The sequence below is a fragment of the Propithecus coquereli genome, unplaced genomic scaffold, assembly GCF_000956105.1.
Source record: "Propithecus coquereli isolate 6110/MARCELLA unplaced genomic scaffold, Pcoq_1.0 Scaffold1152, whole genome shotgun sequence".
NCBI classification, from domain to species: domain Eukaryota; kingdom Metazoa; phylum Chordata; class Mammalia; order Primates; family Indriidae; genus Propithecus; species Propithecus coquereli.
In genome coordinates, this window is record NW_012135548.1 from 276,358 (window position 1) to 297,050 (window position 20,693).

At 51.6% G+C, this 20,693-nt stretch overlaps 1 protein-coding gene across 1 annotated transcript in view; it reads right to left on the bottom strand.

Moving 5' to 3' along the window:
- NPHP4 (nephronophthisis 4) overlaps window positions 1–11,780 on the bottom strand; it is a 116,350-nt gene extending 104,570 nt beyond the window's left edge. The window contains exons 1-2 of the mRNA XM_012657759.1: window positions 11,631–11,780; window positions 3,735–3,887 (exon numbers count right to left, since the gene is read on the bottom strand). Of these exons, the coding sequence (XP_012513213.1) occupies window positions 3,735–3,887; window positions 11,631–11,765 (288 nt within the window). The 5' untranslated portion in view covers window positions 11,766–11,780. The remainder of the gene's footprint in view (window positions 1–3,734; window positions 3,888–11,630) is intronic.
- Window positions 11,781–20,693: the final 8,913 nt, after the last annotated feature.

Sequence of the window (20,693 nt, forward strand, 5' to 3'; positions counted from 1 at the left end):
GTCTCAGAGGAAGGGAAAGGCAATTCCTCCCCACCTCAGAGAGCACAGAATCCCCAGCGCAGAGCTGACGGCGGCCTGAGGGCTGCTCTCCTGGGCCCACCGGGCCAAGCCCTCGAGGGGAATATGGGCCCAGGACAAAGAGTTCTTCACTGACAGAGAAAAACACCCAGCTCGGACTCAAGACAAGACTTCTACATTCGAAGTCCTTTTTCAGGGCACTGTTGTTCACTAAGTCATGAAACAGCATCCTCTCTCAGGGCTACACGCTACACCGACACACAACAAAACCCAGAGCACGTGAGGTCGACTCGTTAGTCCACGTGAGGGCTGTACAGCCACGGTGGCCCCAGATACGGTCCCCTGCTCCTGGTGGCTCGTCCACCCCAAATCAGAACCCCCCACAACATGCCACGGCTGATAGGTAAAACCAGAAAAACACAGGCAATTAGTAAAACCAAAAAAAGATCTTTTCCGAGTCTAAGAATCACCTCTAGAAAGAGCAATTGGTATCTCGTGTGTCTCTATTCCCCCAGGTGTGCAGGGAGAGCAGCCAGTGAGCGTGGTGCGATCACACCCCACACCCTCGTGCTTGTGCATGCCCATGCACGGGGGCGCTCTGCACCTCACCCACACGTGTGACGTGAGCGTGTGTCCGTGGCATGCACACGCGCACACAGCACAGGGGAGTCCTCTTTAACTAAACTTGAACGAAACCTGTTTTTCTGTATTTGGGATGTCCAGAGCTGAGAGGAAACTCTCGGTACGGAAGAGGCTGCTAACTGGCTGGGAGGGGCGGGACGCATTCCTGGGGCACCGCTGGCCTCTGCTGCCGGCGCTGGGCATAGCAGCCGGGAAAGCAGGCTCCCCGAGCGACCTGTGGCTTTAGCAGCACTCTCACAACTTCGCTAACTGCAAGGCTGACGGGTGCTCATTTCTCTGAAGCTTTGAGGACTGTGTTCCACTTGTCCCCCAGCCCTACCCCTGGCCTCAGTGGAACACATGTCCAGACAGTCGGCCAGGGCTGAGCTGAGTGGCTCTGACTGACGCTTGTTGTTGGAGCCACCAGCACAGGTTTCCCAGACTCAGAACGAGCGGCCAAATCTTAGTTCTCCTGAGATCTGAATCATGAACTGAAAGGGCTCCATGATCCACAGCTACCAGGCTGTGGTGAAACGTGAAACACTGCTCAACCTCTACACCTCGCCCCTCTCGGTGGCGGCGATTTAGACCCTAGGCAATAGAGAAGCGCCAATTCTGAAGACTGTGTCTTGCGATGGCAACTGGTGCTCCAAGGGACCGTTATTCTGTAGCCCAGAGAATCAGGATAGAAGGCTCTCTGCTTCTGACCTAGAGGCCGTGACCTGCTGGGGTAGTCATTACCGATGGTGAGCACAGCACAGATGCTCGCGGGGACAGACCCCTCTCCAAAAGGAAAGCTTAAATAAGGGGGGGACTCACTGTGGAACCTCAGTGCCTGCGAAGCATCCCTGTGCTGGTTTCAGAGCATAATCCCGCCCCTCAGCGTTCCATGAGACACTCCCAAAAGAAAAACGCGAGCTGCTCTGAAACAGGAGGTCGTGGAGCAAAGAAGGCCGCGTAGTCGGGAGCAGCTGCTCAGGCCCCCTCGCCCGCCTGGTGGCCTGGTGGAGTCACTTCATCTCCACGTACCTCAGGTTCCTCCTCTTGAAAATGAGGACATAAGAACAATGACCTCCACGGGAGGATGACAAGCACGAAATGACAATGTGCTTCTGAGCCAATGCCTGGCCCACAGTAAGTCCCTCCCCGGTAAAGGACGCCATCACCGCCACCACCTGCCCAAGCTGTCACAGTACCAGGTTTCCTTGGGCCACACACTGTACGCATGACAAAGATAAAACCAAAAGAGCTCCAACCCTAGAAGGCCGTGCCAAAGGCCAGGAGGTGGAGCCCCTGGCCGGGTTATCAGCGACATCGCTGGCCACGAGAGTCACTTATTCCCATGTCAGAGGCACAAGGTGATTTCATAGCTGTGCTGGAGCAACAGTAAGGGCTCACCCAGTCACACACACGATTTACAACATGCAATCTTTTCTCTCTGACACGGCTGGCCAGAGAGACCTTTAGAGGTATTTGCATAAGCTGTTTGACAACCTTAATGTCAGACACATTTTTAGTTCCCATGACATGCATTTTACCGAGGCTTTATTTAATCTTCCTGACCTCTGGGGGCATGACCTCCCTCTCCTGCCCATGTGAAGTAAGGGCAACAGTCAGGATCGATCCACGCCAAGACACACACACTCCCGACGGTGGTGACGGCCAAATCCAGAGAAGCAGCATGTCCACAGCCAGCCTGAGGCGGTGGCGCCGACTGTGACCAGAGCAGTCCCCAGCAGAAAAGGTGCACCTCGGCATGCTTACCCAGAGTAACTCTCAAAGGATGGCCGCTGTCGCCGCCACCATTATTCATCGTACAAACCGCCACACCACTAGGCTTCTTGGGCCTCGCTGTGTATACTCAAGAAGATAAAATCAAAACAGCCTGGATCCTTCCTCCCAATCACCTCTGCCTATCATCTGCAGACCCACTGTGTCCAGATGTGGTCCCTTTTGGACCCTCCCCACTCAGGTTCAGCTAGGCATGGGAATGCCCGTGACATCCCTGGCTCTTAGAGTACAATCCCAACATCCCTACAGCGGCCCTGCAGGACCCAGCCAAGGAGGCAGTGCCCAGCCACCTTGCCAATCCCACCTGCTGCCGCGCCAGCCCTGGGCTCTCCTCCCATCCCTGACACCTGCCGGCTCTCCCTTCTCTGCATGGAGCACCCTCATTCCTGCCTGTCACAGGGCCAGGTTCTTCTCATCCTACAGGTCTCAGCTCAAACGGCAGCTTTGCAGAGAAGCCTTCTTCGTTGCCTACCTACAGCAGGCCTCAGCATTCTCCCATTGATCTCCTTCTAAGAACTTACCACAACAAGAATTACTTTATTGCCTGCTCAGTATGCCGTCCTAACAGACTGCAAGTTCTGGAGCACCGTCAACACCCTGGTGGCCAGCAGTGGCCAGCGGAGAGCAGGCGCCGAACACACGCTTGTGGAATGGGTACAGCTGCACGCTTGTCTGCAGCGCAGCCAGCTGCAGCGCTCCCTGCGCGAAAACACATCACTCAACCAGCGCCGGTCCACCGGCTCGGTCTGGAGACAGAGGAAAGAGATGCGAGTCCAGGGTCTGCCACCGTCTGCTTGGGCAAGTCACTTTACTAAATCTCAATTTCCCCATCAGAAAGAAAGGAAGAGAAGGAAGGGAGAAGGGAAGGGAGGAGGGAAAGGAGGGCAGAGGGGAAGGAAAGAGAAAAGAAGAGAAGAGAAGGAGAAAAGACAAGAAAAGAGTAAAAAGGAAAGAGAAAGAAAACTAAAAGGAAAGAGGGAAGTGGAGGAGGAGGTGGCAGCAGCGGCAAATGAGATCAATAATTTCCTAACTTTGTCCCAAGAACCCCAAGGTCCCTTGAAGGTGATGAGACGCCCATGTCCCTTCTTCAACAGAGCGGCACACGCCCATCTCTTTAGGACATTTGGCTTCCACATAAGACTTTGGAAACAAAGCACCTGCCACTAAGACACGCTTGACGTTCTTGTGGGTCGGAGACGCTCTGGTCCTCTCTGGACAAGGCCCCGTTCTCTGGGCTGCACACCCAGGACCCCACACACCTGCTCCACCACGGAGCAGCCCCTGCCGCCATCACCGGGGCCTACCTCATTGAACACAATCCTGGACGCCAGCCTCGAGAGCTGCTCAGTCGGCTTCACTGTGGTTTTCCACGTCCTCCCGAAGAAGTGTCGGTAGGTGACATCAAAGAAAGACACCCGCAGATGGCATTCAACCTCCGACAGCACTGCCAGCACACCCTAGGCGACAGCAGGGCGTGAGAGTCAGGGAGTCAGCCCTAAAGAGTTCTGTGTCACGAGCCATGCCACGGCTGCTGATGGACCGCTTGGTAGGCACGGGGCCACCAAGCACCCGCCCGACTTGTTCAGGCATCAGCAGCCCAATTTCCTCGCGGGGAGCTACCTCTTTCCCACCCACAGCCACTGGTCTTGGTGGGGTGACAAACCAAGCACTTGGCCCTCCCTGGCCAATTAGAGCACTGAAGTCCCCTAGAACAGACACAGGCTTAAGACTCACCCACAGCCTACAAGACACAGGAGGCCAGCGCTGTGGATACAGATGTGCCTGCCAGGATGCAAGGCCTGGAGCTGCCACTCTGTCACCAAGTGGAGCCAAGAGGTTAAGAAAGGACAAGTCCAGGTGGTGACATCACGTGAGACTCTGGATCAAACCACACCTATAGCTCATGCTAACTGTGGATTTGTCCGTTACGTGAGTTAACAAGTCACCGCCAGCTTAAGCCATCCTGGATGTGTTTTTCGTCATTTGCAACCAAATGAGTCCTTCCCAATAGAACCAGAAACTCTAAATCCTCAAATTGCCAGAATTATTTTGGGGTAGTGTTAGCAAAGAAAAAGCAGATCTTTGAGGACTGAGAAATCATGGCAACAAATACAGAACAAAGCAACCAGAGACAATACAGAGTCTTTCCCCATAGCTTTACTACTCACAGTAAGTTTCTGTTTCAGCCTTCGGTTCTTGTTACCGGTTACGACTAGCAATGCCACAGTTCTTACCTGGGACAAAGAGTGCTCTGCCTCTCCTTCACTCACTCACTTAGCAAACACTAATTAAACATCTGTCCTGGGTATCGACTCCGTGCCAGGCACTAGGGATACACCAGGGAACAAAAGAGATGAAATCTCTGCCCTTACAGGGCTTGCATGAGAAAAACAGGGAAGGGAGAGACCGGTGGGCCAGGACAGACCATCCCCCAGCGTTAGCTAATTCACAGGGATGGCTCATGGCATACGTGCTGGACCCTCTTTGGCATGTAAACCAACCAATCCAGAGCGCGCAGCCCCACCTGCCCCTGCTATCCGGCTCTTCCGTTCCAGGAAGCAGCATCCTCGGCCGCAGTCATCCCAGGGTCAAGAACCAGGCACCTAGGGGCAGTCTCTTCAGCCCAGGGGCCACTGAAATTACTCGCACTAGTCAATCCCAAGCCCGCCCACCTGCTCCCCTGCCTTGCCCACTCCCTCCTGCAAAACCACAACGAAGGCCCTGCCAGGCTTCCTCTCGCTCCCTTTGCCTCCTACACAAGCCCAGTGCTTCCCCGTGGGGCCCTGCGTGGTGTGGCCTGCCCCTTCCTCCCGGGAACCCTGAGTAACACACCCTCTTTTCAATGGCAGTTGTCTCCTGAGCTGCTGGCCTCACCACGCCTGAACAGAAACCAATCCCAGCAACATTCCGTACAAGCAGAAAGCCCACCCGACTGCAGCAGGCCGAGTGCAGGAAGATGGGAGGGATGAGAGGCACAGCAGCCGCTCCTGCAGGTCCCCCGGCACGGGGACAAGCTGGGCTCTCACTCCCAGTTCAATGGGAGGCCAGGGAGAGACTGTAAGTAAGCAGAAACCACACCAGCTGATTCAGGATTCTAAGAAAATGCCCACAGCTGCCACGTGGAGACAAGACTGCAGGGGCAGGAATGGAAGCAGGGGCCACTGCCACCATCCAGGCAAGAGAGGATGGGGCATTGCAGGGTGACAAGCAGCAGGCACACCTGGGCTCTGCTTTGAAGGAAGGGCTGCGACAATCTGAGGAGAGGGAAAGGATGGGGGATAAGCTGTCGCGTTTGCCTGGCCCTTCCAGGCTAGTTCTGAGTCCCACGTCTCCAGTGAAGCTACAGGGACAGAGGCGGTGTTATCCATGGGGACAGGGAGGGTGCAGCAGGGCAGGTCTGGGGGTCGAGCCCCAGTTCACTGTGGTCATCACTCGCTCCACATGAGAGACCTCCGTCTACACACAGCCCCTCCCCTCGTCCTGCCCCTCCACGCCGCCGGCCTGCCACCTCCCCAGGGGTCCTCGCACGTCCTGGCTCAGTCCCCAGCTCCAGTGCCCCTGATGAAGGGGGCCTTCCCGCCCACTGCCATCCAGACCCACCCCCGACCCACTTCACACTTCCCCAGAGCTATCATCCAGCTCTTACATGTTGACTGCCGCCCCCAACTAGAACGAGAGCTCTGTGAGGACACGAGCCTAGAATGTTCTGTTCCCTGCTCTATCCTTCAGGCCTAGGCGAGGCCTTGCACATGCAGGTCCTCAGGACTTGCACATCCTCACTGCTGGGACTGCCCAGGCTCCACTATCAGCCTCTTCCTCTTCCTCCTCCTCCTCCTCCCTGACATCCTCTCAGAAGTTAACCATAGCCAAGACCCCCCCCAGCTCCCAAATCTCTATTGCTGGCTGAGACTTCTTCCCAGAAGGCCTGACCCTAACCACTGCCCCCCTCTGCGCTACTTGCTAACCCATTCTATTCAAGTAAGTTTCAGCTGAGAGCTCTGTGAAAACAGGGCAGAGCCGTCCTTGTGTCCCTGTAACAAATACGCAAAAAATATCAAATTGAATTAAAACAGCATCTCAAAATAAAGAAATACAATCAATGTTCATGATAAAATTAAACCAAACAAAAAAACTAAATAGAATAGTAAGAGAGACATACTAAAATAATTACTAAAGTACCCTGAGTTCAAAATAAGCATGTGATTAGTCTAAGCCCAACGCCTTTCACAGGGAGGTTTGCTATCATCTAAGGCTATCAGTGCTGAAGAAAAACTAAAACTGTACAGACTCATAAGACTATCCAAATCAAACTTTATTTTTAATCAACTATTTCCAACTTCATCTTCTTTTCTTTTCTTTCCTTTTATTCTTCTCCCAAGAAGTTTTGCGTAAAGAGATGGAGGGAAAGGGGGTGGTCACTGAAGGGGAACGTCAAGGGTCCAGGGGATTGCTTTTTTTTTTTTTCTCCTGAGACAGAGTCTCCCTCTGTCCCCTGGGCTGGAGTGCAGTGGCTTCACCATAGCGCAGTGCAGGCTCCAACTCCTGGGCTCAAGCGACCCTCCTGCCTCAGCCTCCCAAGCAGCTGAGGCTACAGGGCACACCACCACGCCCGGCTTACTTTTCTATTTTCAGTAGAGACGGAGTCTCACTCCTGCCCAGGCTGCTCTCGAACTCTTGACCTCAAGTGATCCTTCTGCCTCAGCCTCCCAGAGTGCTAGGATTACAGGCCTGAGCCACCATGCCTGGCCTATCTTCTTGTAAATGCTTTATTTTGATTGATTTTTGTACGTAAAACCAACTCTGCGTTCCTGCAATAAACCCCACTTGACCTTCATATACTACTCTTTGTACATATTGCTGGATTTTATGTCCTACTATTTTAAGGATTTTTATGTCAATCTGTACTTTTCTTATAGTGTCCTTGACTGGACTGGGTATCAGAGTTATGGTGGCCTCAAAACAAAGAGTTGGGAAGCATCCCTTCTCTATTTTCTGAAAGAGTTTGTCTAGAATTAGTATCATTTCTGCCTTTAATATTTGATAAAAGTCAACATTCTATTATTAATGTCTGTAGGATATATAGTGATACTTCTTCATTTTTCTAATATTGGAAATCCACGTTTCCTCTTTTCTTTTCTCTTTGTCTTGCTACGGATTTATCAATATTATTAATCTTTTCAAAAAACCAACTTCTAGCTCAAGGATTTTCTCTATTATTTGTCCTTCACTTCACTGATTTCTGCTCATATACAGTCATGAGCCACATGATGTTTTAGTCAACAACAGACCACATGTATGACGGTGGTCCCATGAGATTATAATACCGTATTTTTAGTGTACCTTTTCTATATTTATATATTCAAGTACTTATCATTGTGTTAAAACTGCCTACAATATTGAGCACAGTAACATGCTGTACAGGTTGTAGCCTAGGAACAATAGGCTACACCATATAGCCTAGCTGTACAGACCACCTAGGTTTGTGTAGGTATGCTGAGTGAAGATTGCACAATGATAAAATCACCTAACAACACATTTCTCAGAATGTAGCCCATCTTAAGTGACACATGACTGTATTTACCACTTCCTTTCTTCTACTTACTTTGTATTTAACACATTAACTGCCATGAGAGTTGTACTTAACTCACTCTAGGTTTGACCCCAGGGCTGTGTGAAGCATATATAAAATCTTACTTCTTGATGTTCTTTTTGCTACAATTAAAATTGATAATTCTAAAAATGGGGATTAAATAAATAGAAGTCAATAAATTTCAGTTTTCTATTTATGTTTATCTTTAAATTACACTTAAAGTTTTTATTCTATTTTTGTAATAAACACTGTGGCCCCAAGGAAAAGTTTATGTTTTTTTGGTGTGGCAGTCCATGTGTTAATTTGCTCTTTTTATCTAGATTGTTAAGGAGGAAGCAGAAGTCACTGATTTTCTACCCTTCTTTCTAATATAGTCATATAAAGATACAAATTTCCCTCAAAGGACTGCATTAGCTACATCCCACAAATTTTTATATTTTCTTCCAGTACTCACTTCAAGTTATTTTCTAATTTCCCTATTAATTCTTCTTTGACCCATGGGTTATTTACCACTGTGTTAATTTCCTACTATTTTCTAAGTCTCTTATTGTTATTTGTTTCTAATTTAATACCACAGTAGTCAGTAAACATACTCTTTTTAACTTGGATCCTATTAAATTTATTGGGACATTGCTGTAGCCCTGCATATGGTCTATCTTGGTGAATATTCCAGGTGTATTTGAGAAGACTGAGTGGTCCATTTTGTTGGGAGTAGTGCTGAAGAGATGTCAAGGTAGCTAAGGATGGTGTTCAGATCTTTCAAATCCTTATGAGTTTGTTGGTCTATTTGTTCTATCAATTATTAAGTCAGGACAGTTAAAATTCTCCAACTATGACTGTGAATCTGAATATAGCTTCCTTTAGTTTTTGCCCAATTTTGTTCCATATATTTAGAAGCCTTGTCATTGGGTGCCATACACAAGAGTCATCACAACAGGCCTGTTATGCTCTGACAGGCCAGCGTACGTGCTGGCCCTTGGCTGGAGCCTGGAAACTTAGATCTTGAGAGGGTTCCTACCACGTAACTGGTGAGAGTGGCGCCCTGAGCCTAAACTGTTCACATGCTTGGTTTATGCTGAACACCTGTTTCCCTTCTAGGAGTCTGGAATGTTGGAACACAACATTTGGTACGTGACATTTCGCATGTGTTGTTACGATTCATTGCTGGGGGACGCATAAATGCATCCTGTGTGACTCCTCTGGGAGAGGAGCTCGTGCCCACTTCCCTTCGAGGTCCCCCCACGTGCCTACTCCCTTTGCGGATCCTGCTCTGCGTCCTTCTGCTGTGATACATCTTAGCTTGAGTGTAAGATGTGCTGAGTCACGTGAGTCCTCTGAGAGAATCTTCAGACCTGGGGGGTGGTCTTGGCAGCCCCAACACAGGTGCACACGCACCTAGGGATCGTCCTGTTTTCTTGATGATCATTATCTCTGTGCAATGCCCCTTTGTCTCTGGTAACTCTTCACTTTGAAAAGCACTTTGTCTGACACTCGTATAGTCACAAAGTTCTCTCATGCTTCGTATTTACATGGCGTATCACTTTCCATCTTTTTACTTTCAACTTGTTTATGTCTTTATGTTTAAAGTGTACTTTTTTCTAAACAACATATAACTGGGTCTTAAATGACAACTTTTAACATGACTTTGGATCAGGAATTCCACTTGTAGGAATTATTCTACAGACATATATGTACATGAAAAAAAGATATAAATTAGGTTATTCATTGTAGCAGTGTCTGCAGTAGCAAATGACTGGAAAAAGTCTAATTGTCCATCAATAAGGGCCTAACTAAATAAATGATGGTTCATCCATATAAAGAAAGACTATGTAGTCTTAAGAAAGAATAAGAAAATTCTCATGTAATAACATGAACAATCTATAAGACATATTGTTACGTATTTTTTAACAAAGCGAAATACAAAACAGAGTATAGTTAAGTACCATTTATGTTTAAAAAGGAAAAATATATTCAGGTATATTTATATATTGTATTTGCTTAGAATTTCTGGAAAGTTATATAAAAACAGGTAACACTGGGTGCCTTGGAGACACTTGGATACACTTTCTCTGTGTATTCTTGTCAACTTTGAACTATGTGATTATCTTTTCAAAAATTAAATAAATAAATGAAATGGGGTAATAAATAAAATTTCCTATGTAAAATTAGGAAAGAGGAAAGTCCCAAGCCATCAACTACCTTAGGAGCTCCTAGAAGGCAGTGGCAGCTGGGCCAGGCTAGGTAGTGGCCACCTAGAGCTGCGTCGCCTGGGCAGCTGACTTTGCTCCTCTCAGGTGCAACACGGATAAGATGACACCTAGGGCATAGGGCTCTTGTGAGGACCAAGTGAATTAATGTAAGTTAGGAAGTTGTAAAAGTAGTTGCCACCCAGACCTCAAGACGGTGGCAAAGATGTAGCTGGTGCTCAGTCAGAGGGTTTGGAATTGGACGATGCAGGACACAAGTGATTTAATCGTAGTGCATTATTCCTAGACCAAGCACTCCAACAACTTTGAATGCATGCAAGTATCATTCCACCAGCTGCAGAGGAAAACCGTCTTGCCAAGCCAGATCCTATAAGAAGCTACATGTTTACACTGGCAGGACCAGATCCTTCTTGTGCATCCCCACAGGCCACCGGGCCTTATGGGGACAATTCAATCACACGGGCACTCTGCAGGCAGCAGCACGGAACCACAAGCTCATCCAGCACTTCCTGCCAGCTGAAGGGGACAGATGGATGTGGGGCCATGAGGGCAGTGGCCTGAGTGTGCAAAGGCAGTGGCACATGCAGCCACACACAGAGCCACCAGGATGCCCAGAGTTCACGCCTGCAGTCCTCACTGCCAGGCTGAAAGCAGGCCACGTGGAGCCAGGCACAAGGCCACGTGGCTCACCTGGTTTCAAAACACCAGTTCTTTAAGTGCGGTCCCCAAGCCCCTGAGGTTCAGAGAGATCCTGTCAGGGGTTCCACAAGGGCAAATACCCAGTTGTTATTTGTCTTTTTCGCCGTGTTGACATCTGCACCGAGAGAAAGGAGGCCACTTGGATTTTTAAATTGCTCCACTGTAGGCAGAAAGAAACCCTTACCCAGTATCAAAAGTGCTGACCAAGTCCCTGAACCACATATTCTCTTTGCTGATGGGCCACTTTGCCTCTGAATACTGCCAAGGCCCAAGGTAATGGGTACGGTGATAGGACGCAAGTAAATAAGTGAAAATCAATACAGACGCTCGACTCACGATGGGGTTCTGTTCCGACAACCTCATCATAGGTTGAAAATACTCTAAGTGAAAAATGCACTTCATACACCTAACCTACTGAACATCGTTGCTTAGCCTAGCCTACCTTAAATGCACTCGAACACTCACATTAGCCTACAGTGGGCAAAACCACCTAGGACAAAGCCTATTTTATAATAAAGTGTTAAATAGCCCATGTAATTTATTAAATACTGTACAGAAAGTAAAAACCAGAATGGTTGGATGGGTACAACCACACAGTCATAAGTTCAACAGTAGTAAGCTGGGGACCCATATTAACTGGAAACCTCATCTCAGGTGAAAGCAGTAACGATGTGCTTTTGCTAATAGACAGCAAATTGCATTACCTGCTTAATTATTGGCCCGTCAAGCCACTTCAGGACACACTGAAATGCTGAGGATTCCTTCAACAGCTGGCGTGCTCTCTGTGGGTGGGGAGGGACAAGCACGTTTTGGGCAAAGATCCTGTGCCAGTCATTCATGCTGCCCGTCTGAGGATCACGTGGGCCTCCAGGATTCCCTGTGCCATTCATGTTAAAATGAAGAAAAAAGTTATGAGGGCCACGGTGATCAGAGCAATTCTGAAAGTTTCCCGCCTCCCACCGAATCCCAGAGGACTCTCCATCCCTGAAACCACGCTCTGCAATCCCACCCTGAAGCCCCAGTGCAGCAGACTGCGTTGCTGGCAGGCACCTGCTGCCTTCCCCTTGCTCCAGACAAGCCTCCGCCTCCTCCATGGGCCAGCCAGAGCATGACTACCCGGCCTCAGTGACTGATTTAGGACGGGCACATACAGGGTTGCTCTCTCCAGCTGTGGCGGGCGAGCGCTGCACCAGAGGTGAGTGGCAGCTGAAATCCAGCCCTGGTGTGGTGCTGTTGTGCAGGGGGCCCAGGGAGCACGACAGCAGGAATACGACTCTTAGAACAGTGAGGTCATCAGCCTGAAACTGCCAGGGGCTACCTCAAGAGCAGCTACCTTGAGATACATAAAAGCAGGCAGAGAGGAAATGTCGCCATTAGAGCCCTGGCTCAAGGGTACCCTAACGCCAGTCACCCCAGGACACCTCAGATACGTGGAAAAAGTCTTTTGTTGCTAAGCCGTCTGGGGGTGAGTTTCAAGTGCTACCCAGCTTTAGTGACCCAGCCTATCACAAGTATCATCCGTCCCCTTCCAGCCAAACAGGGATCTGAACCTTCTCTACACATCTTTTCAGCTGACACAGAATTCTGAGACCTTGGCATCGAGAAGAGGCCGCATTCTGTGCGCTGAGATGGTAAGCAAGCAGGAAAGGCGGCAGGTCTGCTCTTTTAAGACAGCAGATCTCCAAGTGTGGTTCCCAAGCCCCAGAGGTTCAGAGAGAACCCGTGAGGGCCTCCACGAGGTCAAAACTATTTTCATAATACCCAGATGTTACTTGTCTGTTTCACCATGATGACCTACACCGACACAGCACAGGCAACAGTGGGTGAAGCTCCTGGGGCCTCGGCACGCCCAAGGCAGCAAACTGGACGGGGTGGCACACTCTCCACTAGCAGGAAAAGCACACGGCTTCACTTAGGAACGTCCTCGGTGAAACCAGGGAAACTATGAATTTCATTACTTCTGGACGTTTTTAACATCCTGTGTGACAAAATGGGAAATACACGAAAGCATTTCTGCTGAGAACTGACGGGCAATGGCCATCCTGGGGAAGCCCCGCGGTGCCTGTTTGGCTGCGAGCTGAACATACAGCTTTTTTCACTCACCGGCACCATTTTTACTACAAAGGATGACTGATAGACAAGCTATGGTTATTCTGACTTGGGTACTTGGCAGACACTTTCACAAACAGGAATGGAGTAAGCATGTCACTTCAAGGAAAACTGTGATAAAAATGGAGGTTTCAAGCAAAAATTAGAACTGAGAACGTTTGTATCCTTCACCACGAGCCTGACAGCTTCAAGACTTCCCTGACGAGATGGGCGGTAACAGAACGAATGTGCTCTCCTGAGACTGCTGATTACACATGTCAATATTTGGAAGGTCTGCAGGACTCGGTGAACCAGTATTTTCCAAATGAACAATGCATAATGATACAAAATCCTGCAAGAATAAAAGATCCATCCGAAGTACAAGACAGACCAAAGGATTTAATGGCACAGAGTATGAAAAGTTCAGTGATATAAGACTCCACTTTGGAACAAATCTTTAAGAAACTACTGCTCACGGAGTTTAGGTGTACCATCAAATATCCACAATTATCTAAAAGACTCTTCCCCTACCTGGGTGTGGATGGATTTCCTGCAAATACCTCAAAGTAACACCACAACAGATTGAACACGGGACAGCAGACAGGAGAATCTAGCGGTCTTCTGTTACACCAGACATTAAAGATAAATGCAAAACTGCAGAACAAGCCCTCTTCTACTTTTTTTGTTTTGGAAAATATAGTTGGTTTTCATTAAAAAATGCTTTTTATGCTACCATGTAATAGATTTATTGTTACTTTTAAATAAATATTTTTAACATTTCTTAGTTTTAATTTCTATACTGTAAACATTGATAGATATAACTTATATAAACAAAAGTTCTTTGGGGTCCTCAATTTTTTAAAGGGTAAAAGGGTCTAAGATCAAAAAATTTGAGCAGGACTATTCTAATGGGTCACCATCTCCATGCTCACAGCTATGTATAGGAATGAAGAGGACACAACCAGCCAGCCTGGGATGTTCCCCCATTCCCGCCAGGCTGTGGCTCAGGGTCCTGCCCTCACCTGGAATGCACCCACTGTGGGTGGTCCAGGAACACCCTTAGAGGTCCAGAGGCAGCCTGTTACTGTGTGAATATAGCAGGCACACACATTGGTTTGTGTTTTTGTGAGTTATTTTTGTCTGCTCAATATCCCTTGCTTTGTGGAAGGATCCAACCCAATGTCATGATAAGGGCTGTTCCCCAGTTCAGGCCAGAGGCCTGCAGTGATTGGTTCAAAGAACACGTGACCCATATTGAGCCATTAAAGTCTTCCCTGAGAGACCTGAGCCCAGGCTGTCTCTCCTCCAATGCCCAGAACTGCCCAGACCAAGCCAGCCCAGAGCCCTCGGCCACCACAGGGAAGAGCCTGAGGCAGAGGCAAGCCCAGGGGAAGCTGATTTCTGACTTCTGCCCTCCAGAACTGGAAAAGAACGAATTTGTGTTATTTTAAGTCATTGAGTTTATGGAACTTTGTTACAGAAGTCACAGGAAACCCATACAGTTGTCCGTGACCCATAAGCAGAAGAGCCCTAACCAATACCAGCTCAAGGGCCACCTCCTCTAGGAAGGCTTTCCAGATGTTCCTGGGGTCCAGCCCCCAGGCTCAGCGCCTGTGCTTCCCTTGGCCACAGCATTTGTCACCTGCCTGTGTTGATCTGCTCACTGGCTAACTCCTTGAAGGAAGCCTTATCCCTCCTGTGTCATTGGTACCCAGCTCACCATCAGAACTCAATAAATATTCATAAAATCAAATCAAAGCTTTAGTGAAGTTGACACTCAAGCTTTTTTTCTCAGAGAAATGTTTTCCTGTTGACTTTCACTATAAACTTTGGCAGTGTATTCATACAGAATGCACATCATGATGAACCCAGATGGGTGTTTCCAGAAAGGAAGGGCTCTCCTGATGTGGATGCCCTCTGGAAGGTGTCCCATCTGCCTGTTCTCCTTACTTGCCTGACTCCTGACCCTGTGCCTCCTTCTCTCCTCCCTGGGTGTCTGCAGGACTCAGTGCCACACATGCCCAGGAGACGCTGCTGAAGAATCCACAGTGCCAGGCCACCCTCAAGGGACAGTACATTAACCCCAAATGACCCTACTGCGCCAGCAAGGCACAGGTCAGGCAGAAAGCCATCCACTCTGAAAGGACCTGCCACCCACAGGCAAATACTGATGCTCAGGAGGTGGAGGAGAGGGACGGCAACTTTCTCAAGGCGGCACAGAGGGCTAGGTGACATCTGAGACACCTGGGGGAGGGAGCCCAGGCAGCCACAGGGCTCTCACTTCACTCCCCCCACCTCATAAACAGATCCAGGTGTCCTCCCACCTGGCCCTCACTCCTCTCCACCTCCACTCTCACCCTTTAGGAGCCACCTCCTGAGAGCAAGCCCCGTCCCCACCCTCCAGCTACACACAGCAGCACCAGTGACATTAGAGTCATCATCCTTCCCAAGGGCTATGCTCTTACTGTTGTCCTGTAAGACTATGAGCTCCCTGAGATCAGGACTGGGTCCTCAGTGAAAATCTTTTAATGATTAAAAGGAATGCCATGGAGGAAGGGCAGTAGGGCCTTTGGGGCCAAATAAACAATAGGAAGAGAAAACTGGGAGGGTTCCAACCTTGGAACACTAGAAAAGGGTACAATGGGCTCACCAGGATAAAAAAAAAAAGAAGAAAATGCACCAGCTTTTACGGAGCCCCAGATACAGAATTCCAAATACGGATTATAAGGAAGCTCAATGAAATCCAAGAGAATGGAAAACCCATCAAAGAAATTAGAAAAACAATTTGGGAAATGAATGAAAAATTCACTGAAGAGCCAAATAGAACTCCTGGAAATGAAAAATTCATTTAGGGAAACACAAAACACAGTGGAAAATTTTAGGAATAGAGTAGGCCAGGCATAAGAAAGAATCTCAGAGCTTGAAGACAACTCTTTAAATGAACTCGGTCAATAACACAGAGTATTATTCCAACTACTCTGTAAAGCAGTGTCATCATCATCCCCATCTTATAAATGAAGAAACTGAGACTCAGAGAGCCAGTGATAAATCTAAAACCACTATAATCACCCCCACCCACCCCATCACGGAAGCCAGGAGAGCCCAGGGAGAAGAAAGGCCCCAGGGGGCACCAAGAGAACTGGCAGACAGGGACTGCCTGAGCTAATCCTCTCTCCCCCTGCTCTCCAACTTCAGCAAAGACTCACCCTCCCTGCCTGTTTCCAATCTACAAAATGAGGTCTCTGAAGTCTCCTTGAGATCTTTCTTTCTGCAGATCTATGCGACAAATGTTTACCAAGCACCTACTGTGTTCCAGAACATACGAAGACTGTCATTTGTCTTGTCTTCAAGAATCCAGAAATCCAAAGGGGGAGAAGGCAAGACGGTGAGTGTGAGCAGCACAGGAACATGCACCCAACCTGGCCAGGGATGGCGGCGTGGGCCAGGGAGGCTGAAGAGGTGAACCCTGACCCTCCTGAGTGTCTGAGGAGACTCCCTCGCACGGAGGTGAGGATTAAGTCCCACAAATAGGGGTTCCCAGGGAAAAGGGGCAGGGGGTGGGGAAGCCCTGTGAGGCGCAGGGAAGCCTCCTTTCCAGAAGTGAAGGAGGTGTGGAATGCCTGAGACCCAGATGCCTTGGGGAGCCTTTGGAGAAGCAGAGGTTTGATTAAGCACTGCCTGGAAGTCCCTCACTCAAGGAGCATTCTTCCAGCACCTGCCCTGTGCTAGGCCCAGGAGAATGGGTCCTGAACACAGAAGACAAGCTCATCGCCCGTGGAATTTATACTGGAGCCAGACAGAGACATGCCCCAAAGGCACAGCTGTAACCTATGAAGACCGCACAGGGGAGCTGCAACCGAGACCTAGGACCAGAAAGCACTGCCCACCGTCGTCAAAAATACTCTTTCCCAACACACCTGAGGCAGGATCCAGCGGTGTGTATGACGCCAGACCTGAAGAGATCTCAGGCTGAAGTGGGGCCTGCCAGTCCGAGGGGTGTGCGGGGGCCGGCCTGCGTTAGCGGGGAAAGGCAGCGGGCAGCGCGGGTCCGGCCAGCCCGGAGGTCCGGCAGCAGGGACGGGGAGGGGAAGGCCGCAGCGGCCCCGAGGACAGAGCCTCGCGGGCACACCCGAGGGCCACAGCGCGGGGAAGGGACGGCCAGGGCCGCACAACCAAACGCAGGGGCCACCTGGCAGGAGCCCGCGGGAAAGTGTGCGCGGACGAGGGCGGGGGGCACAGAGGCCCAGCGCCTCGGCAGGGCCCGGGTGATCGGCACCGTCCTCGCCTCAGCGAGGGCTGCAGGGGGCGAGGGCCCGGGAGTAGAGGGCAGAGGGCGGAGAGCGGAGAGCAGAGGGCGAGCACCAAGCAGCCCACGACGCCCAACTGCACTGGGCGGCCGGGCCGCACCAAGTGTCGGCGAAGGGGGGGCGACGGCCGCAGGTACAGGCACCAGGTCCCCCACGCAGGGGCGCGACGGCCTATACCACCTCCGAGCCCGCCTGCCACGTCCAACCTCCCCAGCGGCGCCGGCCCACATGGTTCCGCCCGCTTTGGGGAGCGTTACCTAGGAGACGGGCCCGCCACAGCCGCACGGGGAGAGACTAGGCCCAGCTTTCGAGGAAATTGCTCCGCGACGGACCCAGAGGCCCGGTGCCCAGTGGAGCCGCAGGCCTCGCGGGCCGAGGACCGGCCGAGGAGGGGAACCCGTCCGCTGCCACCCGCGGGAGGAGGCTCGGAAGGCGGCGCACCGCGCGCTCAGGCCGAGAACCCGCCTTGCGTCACTTTCGTCGTCAGGGCCGCGGGGCCAATCAGAGCCCAAGTCGAGAGGATACGCTCCGCGAGCGCCAACCAATCGGCGAGGCGGCGGGCCCGTCCTGATTTGCATGACCGCAAGCTCTCAGCCAATGGGAATGTGACTGGCGTGAACGCCAGCCAATGAGAAGCTGGAAGAGGCGTGGCCCTGGGCGTCCCACGAGGTGAAGATGCTGCGAGCGGAACCTGCCCAAGCGAGCGGGATTCGGGGGCGCTGAAGTCGCAGGGGCAGGGCGGGAAGGAAGATCCGGAGCGGTACACAGGATCCGGAGCTGGAGCCCCCAGGTGAGTGCAGGGGGAGACCCCGGCGGGCGGCTCATTCCTAGGACCTGCGCCGGGAGAGCGGCGGCAGGCACCAGCGTCCCTTCATCTCCGTTTGCCCGGCCCTGCGTCCCTGTCCCCGCCGCCGTCTCACCTCCCCAGCCTCCTCACCTCCTTCTCCGTCGTCTCCCTTCCCCCATCCCATCCTCTTTCCTTCGCTGTCATCACGCCTGACCTTTCAGCCTGCACCCCCGACCCGTGCCCCAAACTTCATCCCTTTCCTGCATCCCACGGTGCGCCTCGCCCCCCATCTCTGCCCACTCCCGGCCCGCAGCCTCGCCTCCCCTTCCGTCATCGTCCTCCGCGTCCCCTCTCCCGGCCTCTACGCAGCCCCATCGGAGCACTCCTGGGCCCGTCGTCCCCATCGCTGCCCCTCGCCGCGCCGCAAGGCTCATCCTTAGTCCTCGCCGCCTGCCCCTGTGTCCCTCTAGTCCCTGACCCCCTCCTCCCTGCCATTCTGCTTCCTGCCCCTCCGACCTCTCCCCGTGGGCGCCCTCTCTCCATGCTGCCCTGCTCCCCAAGACCTTGGCACTCCCTTCCTGCACCACTTCCTGGGGCTACTTACACCCCCACTACCCACCCCCGTCCTTTGGACCCTACCCCCATCTTCAGCTTCTCCCTCATTCATGCCCGGGCCCTGGCACGAAGCGTTTCCCCACCTCCCTACCTGCCGCTGCTCCCTCAGGATGCAGAGACCCAGCTGCTGCACTGCTTCCTGCTGCAGTAGCAGCAGCCCGTGTACCTGCCCACCTTCCCACCCTCCCATCCTGGCGCATCTTGGCGCATCCTGGCGTCGCTCCTCCTGGCATTTGTCCTGGGGGCTCCTGCAGGGGCTATACTTTGTCTAAACCATCCTGGGGTACTCCAGGTGGGGAGCCCCTTAGCACTCTCCTCCCTGGACACCGTCTAGCTCCCCACCCCACCCCCACTTTCCTGCTCAGCCTTACTTTGTGATTCAGCATTTTTTGGGGTTGGTAACTTTCTTTGCTTCCTGTCATGACTGGGACCTGGCTATGGGGATGAAGGCAGGAGTCTCGACCTGCAGTTGGCAGGGCCACCTTAGGACCCAGACCTGAGCTGCCTGGTTGGGAGAGGGCTGGGGAGCGACTGCCGGTGGGGGTTGCTTTTCCTCGCTTTCATTTGCCTGCCCTGTGTTGAGCCAAATCCAGAGGGAGATGACATAAGTAATAGCTCTTGGGGAAATGGGCGATTAGCATTTATGGAAATTAATACGTCCATATCCGAGCAGCAAGAACACCACGTTCGGGCCACAGCTGTCCCACTGTCTGTCATTTCAGGATTTCTTCTCTCTGTGCAACTTCTCCTCCCCCTCAGAAATGCCAGCCCCCACCCCACACACACACACTTCCAATGGGGAGAGCTCTCTCTGCTAAGGAAGCCACGTTCCGGCCTTGCCTTGCAGGGTTTGCAGACCTGCATGTGGAGAGTCGCCTCTGCCCACCTGATTCTCAGTTGGCGGACAGGTCTGCTGCAGGGCCCAGGCTGGTGTGCAGCTCCAGGCTCCAAGCCCTGTGCTTTCACAGCGTGGGGCCCTAAGAGTGCACGTGGCCCCCAGGTCCTGTCTATCAGGCTCAAGGTGCAGCCTTTCCAGGGACAGCTCTCCAAGTTCACACTCAGTGACACAGACGGTGTTTGGGCTGCAGCATGTCCCTGCCTCGAAAGCAGCCTGGTAGAGGCTTCCCTTATAAAACCAGGGTTGATTCTTTTTTTCTCTCTTTGCTGTACCAGTCAACAAATGCTTTGTAGGTGCTGACTAGTGCCCAGGGACTGACTCAGGCAGTGGGGCTGAGGGGGTGTCATGAAAAATGCAAAACCCTTTTCACGTGTTTCTTGTGTTCAAAACCCTTGTGGTCTGGATACAGAGCCTGGATGGGAGGAAGGGCGCACAAAAACAATTGCACACAGGAGATGGGGCACAGGCCGTGGGTGCCAGGGAGGCGCAGGGGCCAAGAACTCTGGGGGCTGGGCAGCTGGAGAAGGCTTCGTGCCCTTGAGCTGGCTGGCTTGCTCTCCTTTTTCAATAATCTTCTGAAACTCAAATGATGCAGGAGGAAGTGAGTGGCACAAAGTTTTGATTTGGCAGTTTCCGGTAAGGGCGTAGAGGGAGGGGGCCTCCCCTAGACTTTCCTCTGGGTTGGTGTCTGCCGTGGCAACCGGGCAAACACCGGCTGTGTTGAAGGAAAGCCTGCTCCACCAGGAGAACCCTGGGGAACGTGTTTCCATTTCCGGGGACTTTGGCCAGAAGCAGCTCGTGTTTGGTCCTCGGCTAAATTCTCAGTGATCCTCACGTCACCAGAGGTCCCAGAGTCAAAGTGCTACCTTGGTGTCCCTGAGTAAGGAGGTAGAACAGGGAAGCTGAAGGCAGCATTGGGGAAGGAGGTGTTGAGGGCCAGAGACCCCACACCTCCCTCTACCCCTTCTCCCCGCGCCAGGGGGTCACGCCCACAGAGGCAAGGACTGTAAAGCTGCAGGGATGTTCACCCAGCGCTCAGCCGTCTGCTCTCTCGGGGGAGTGACAGAAGCCT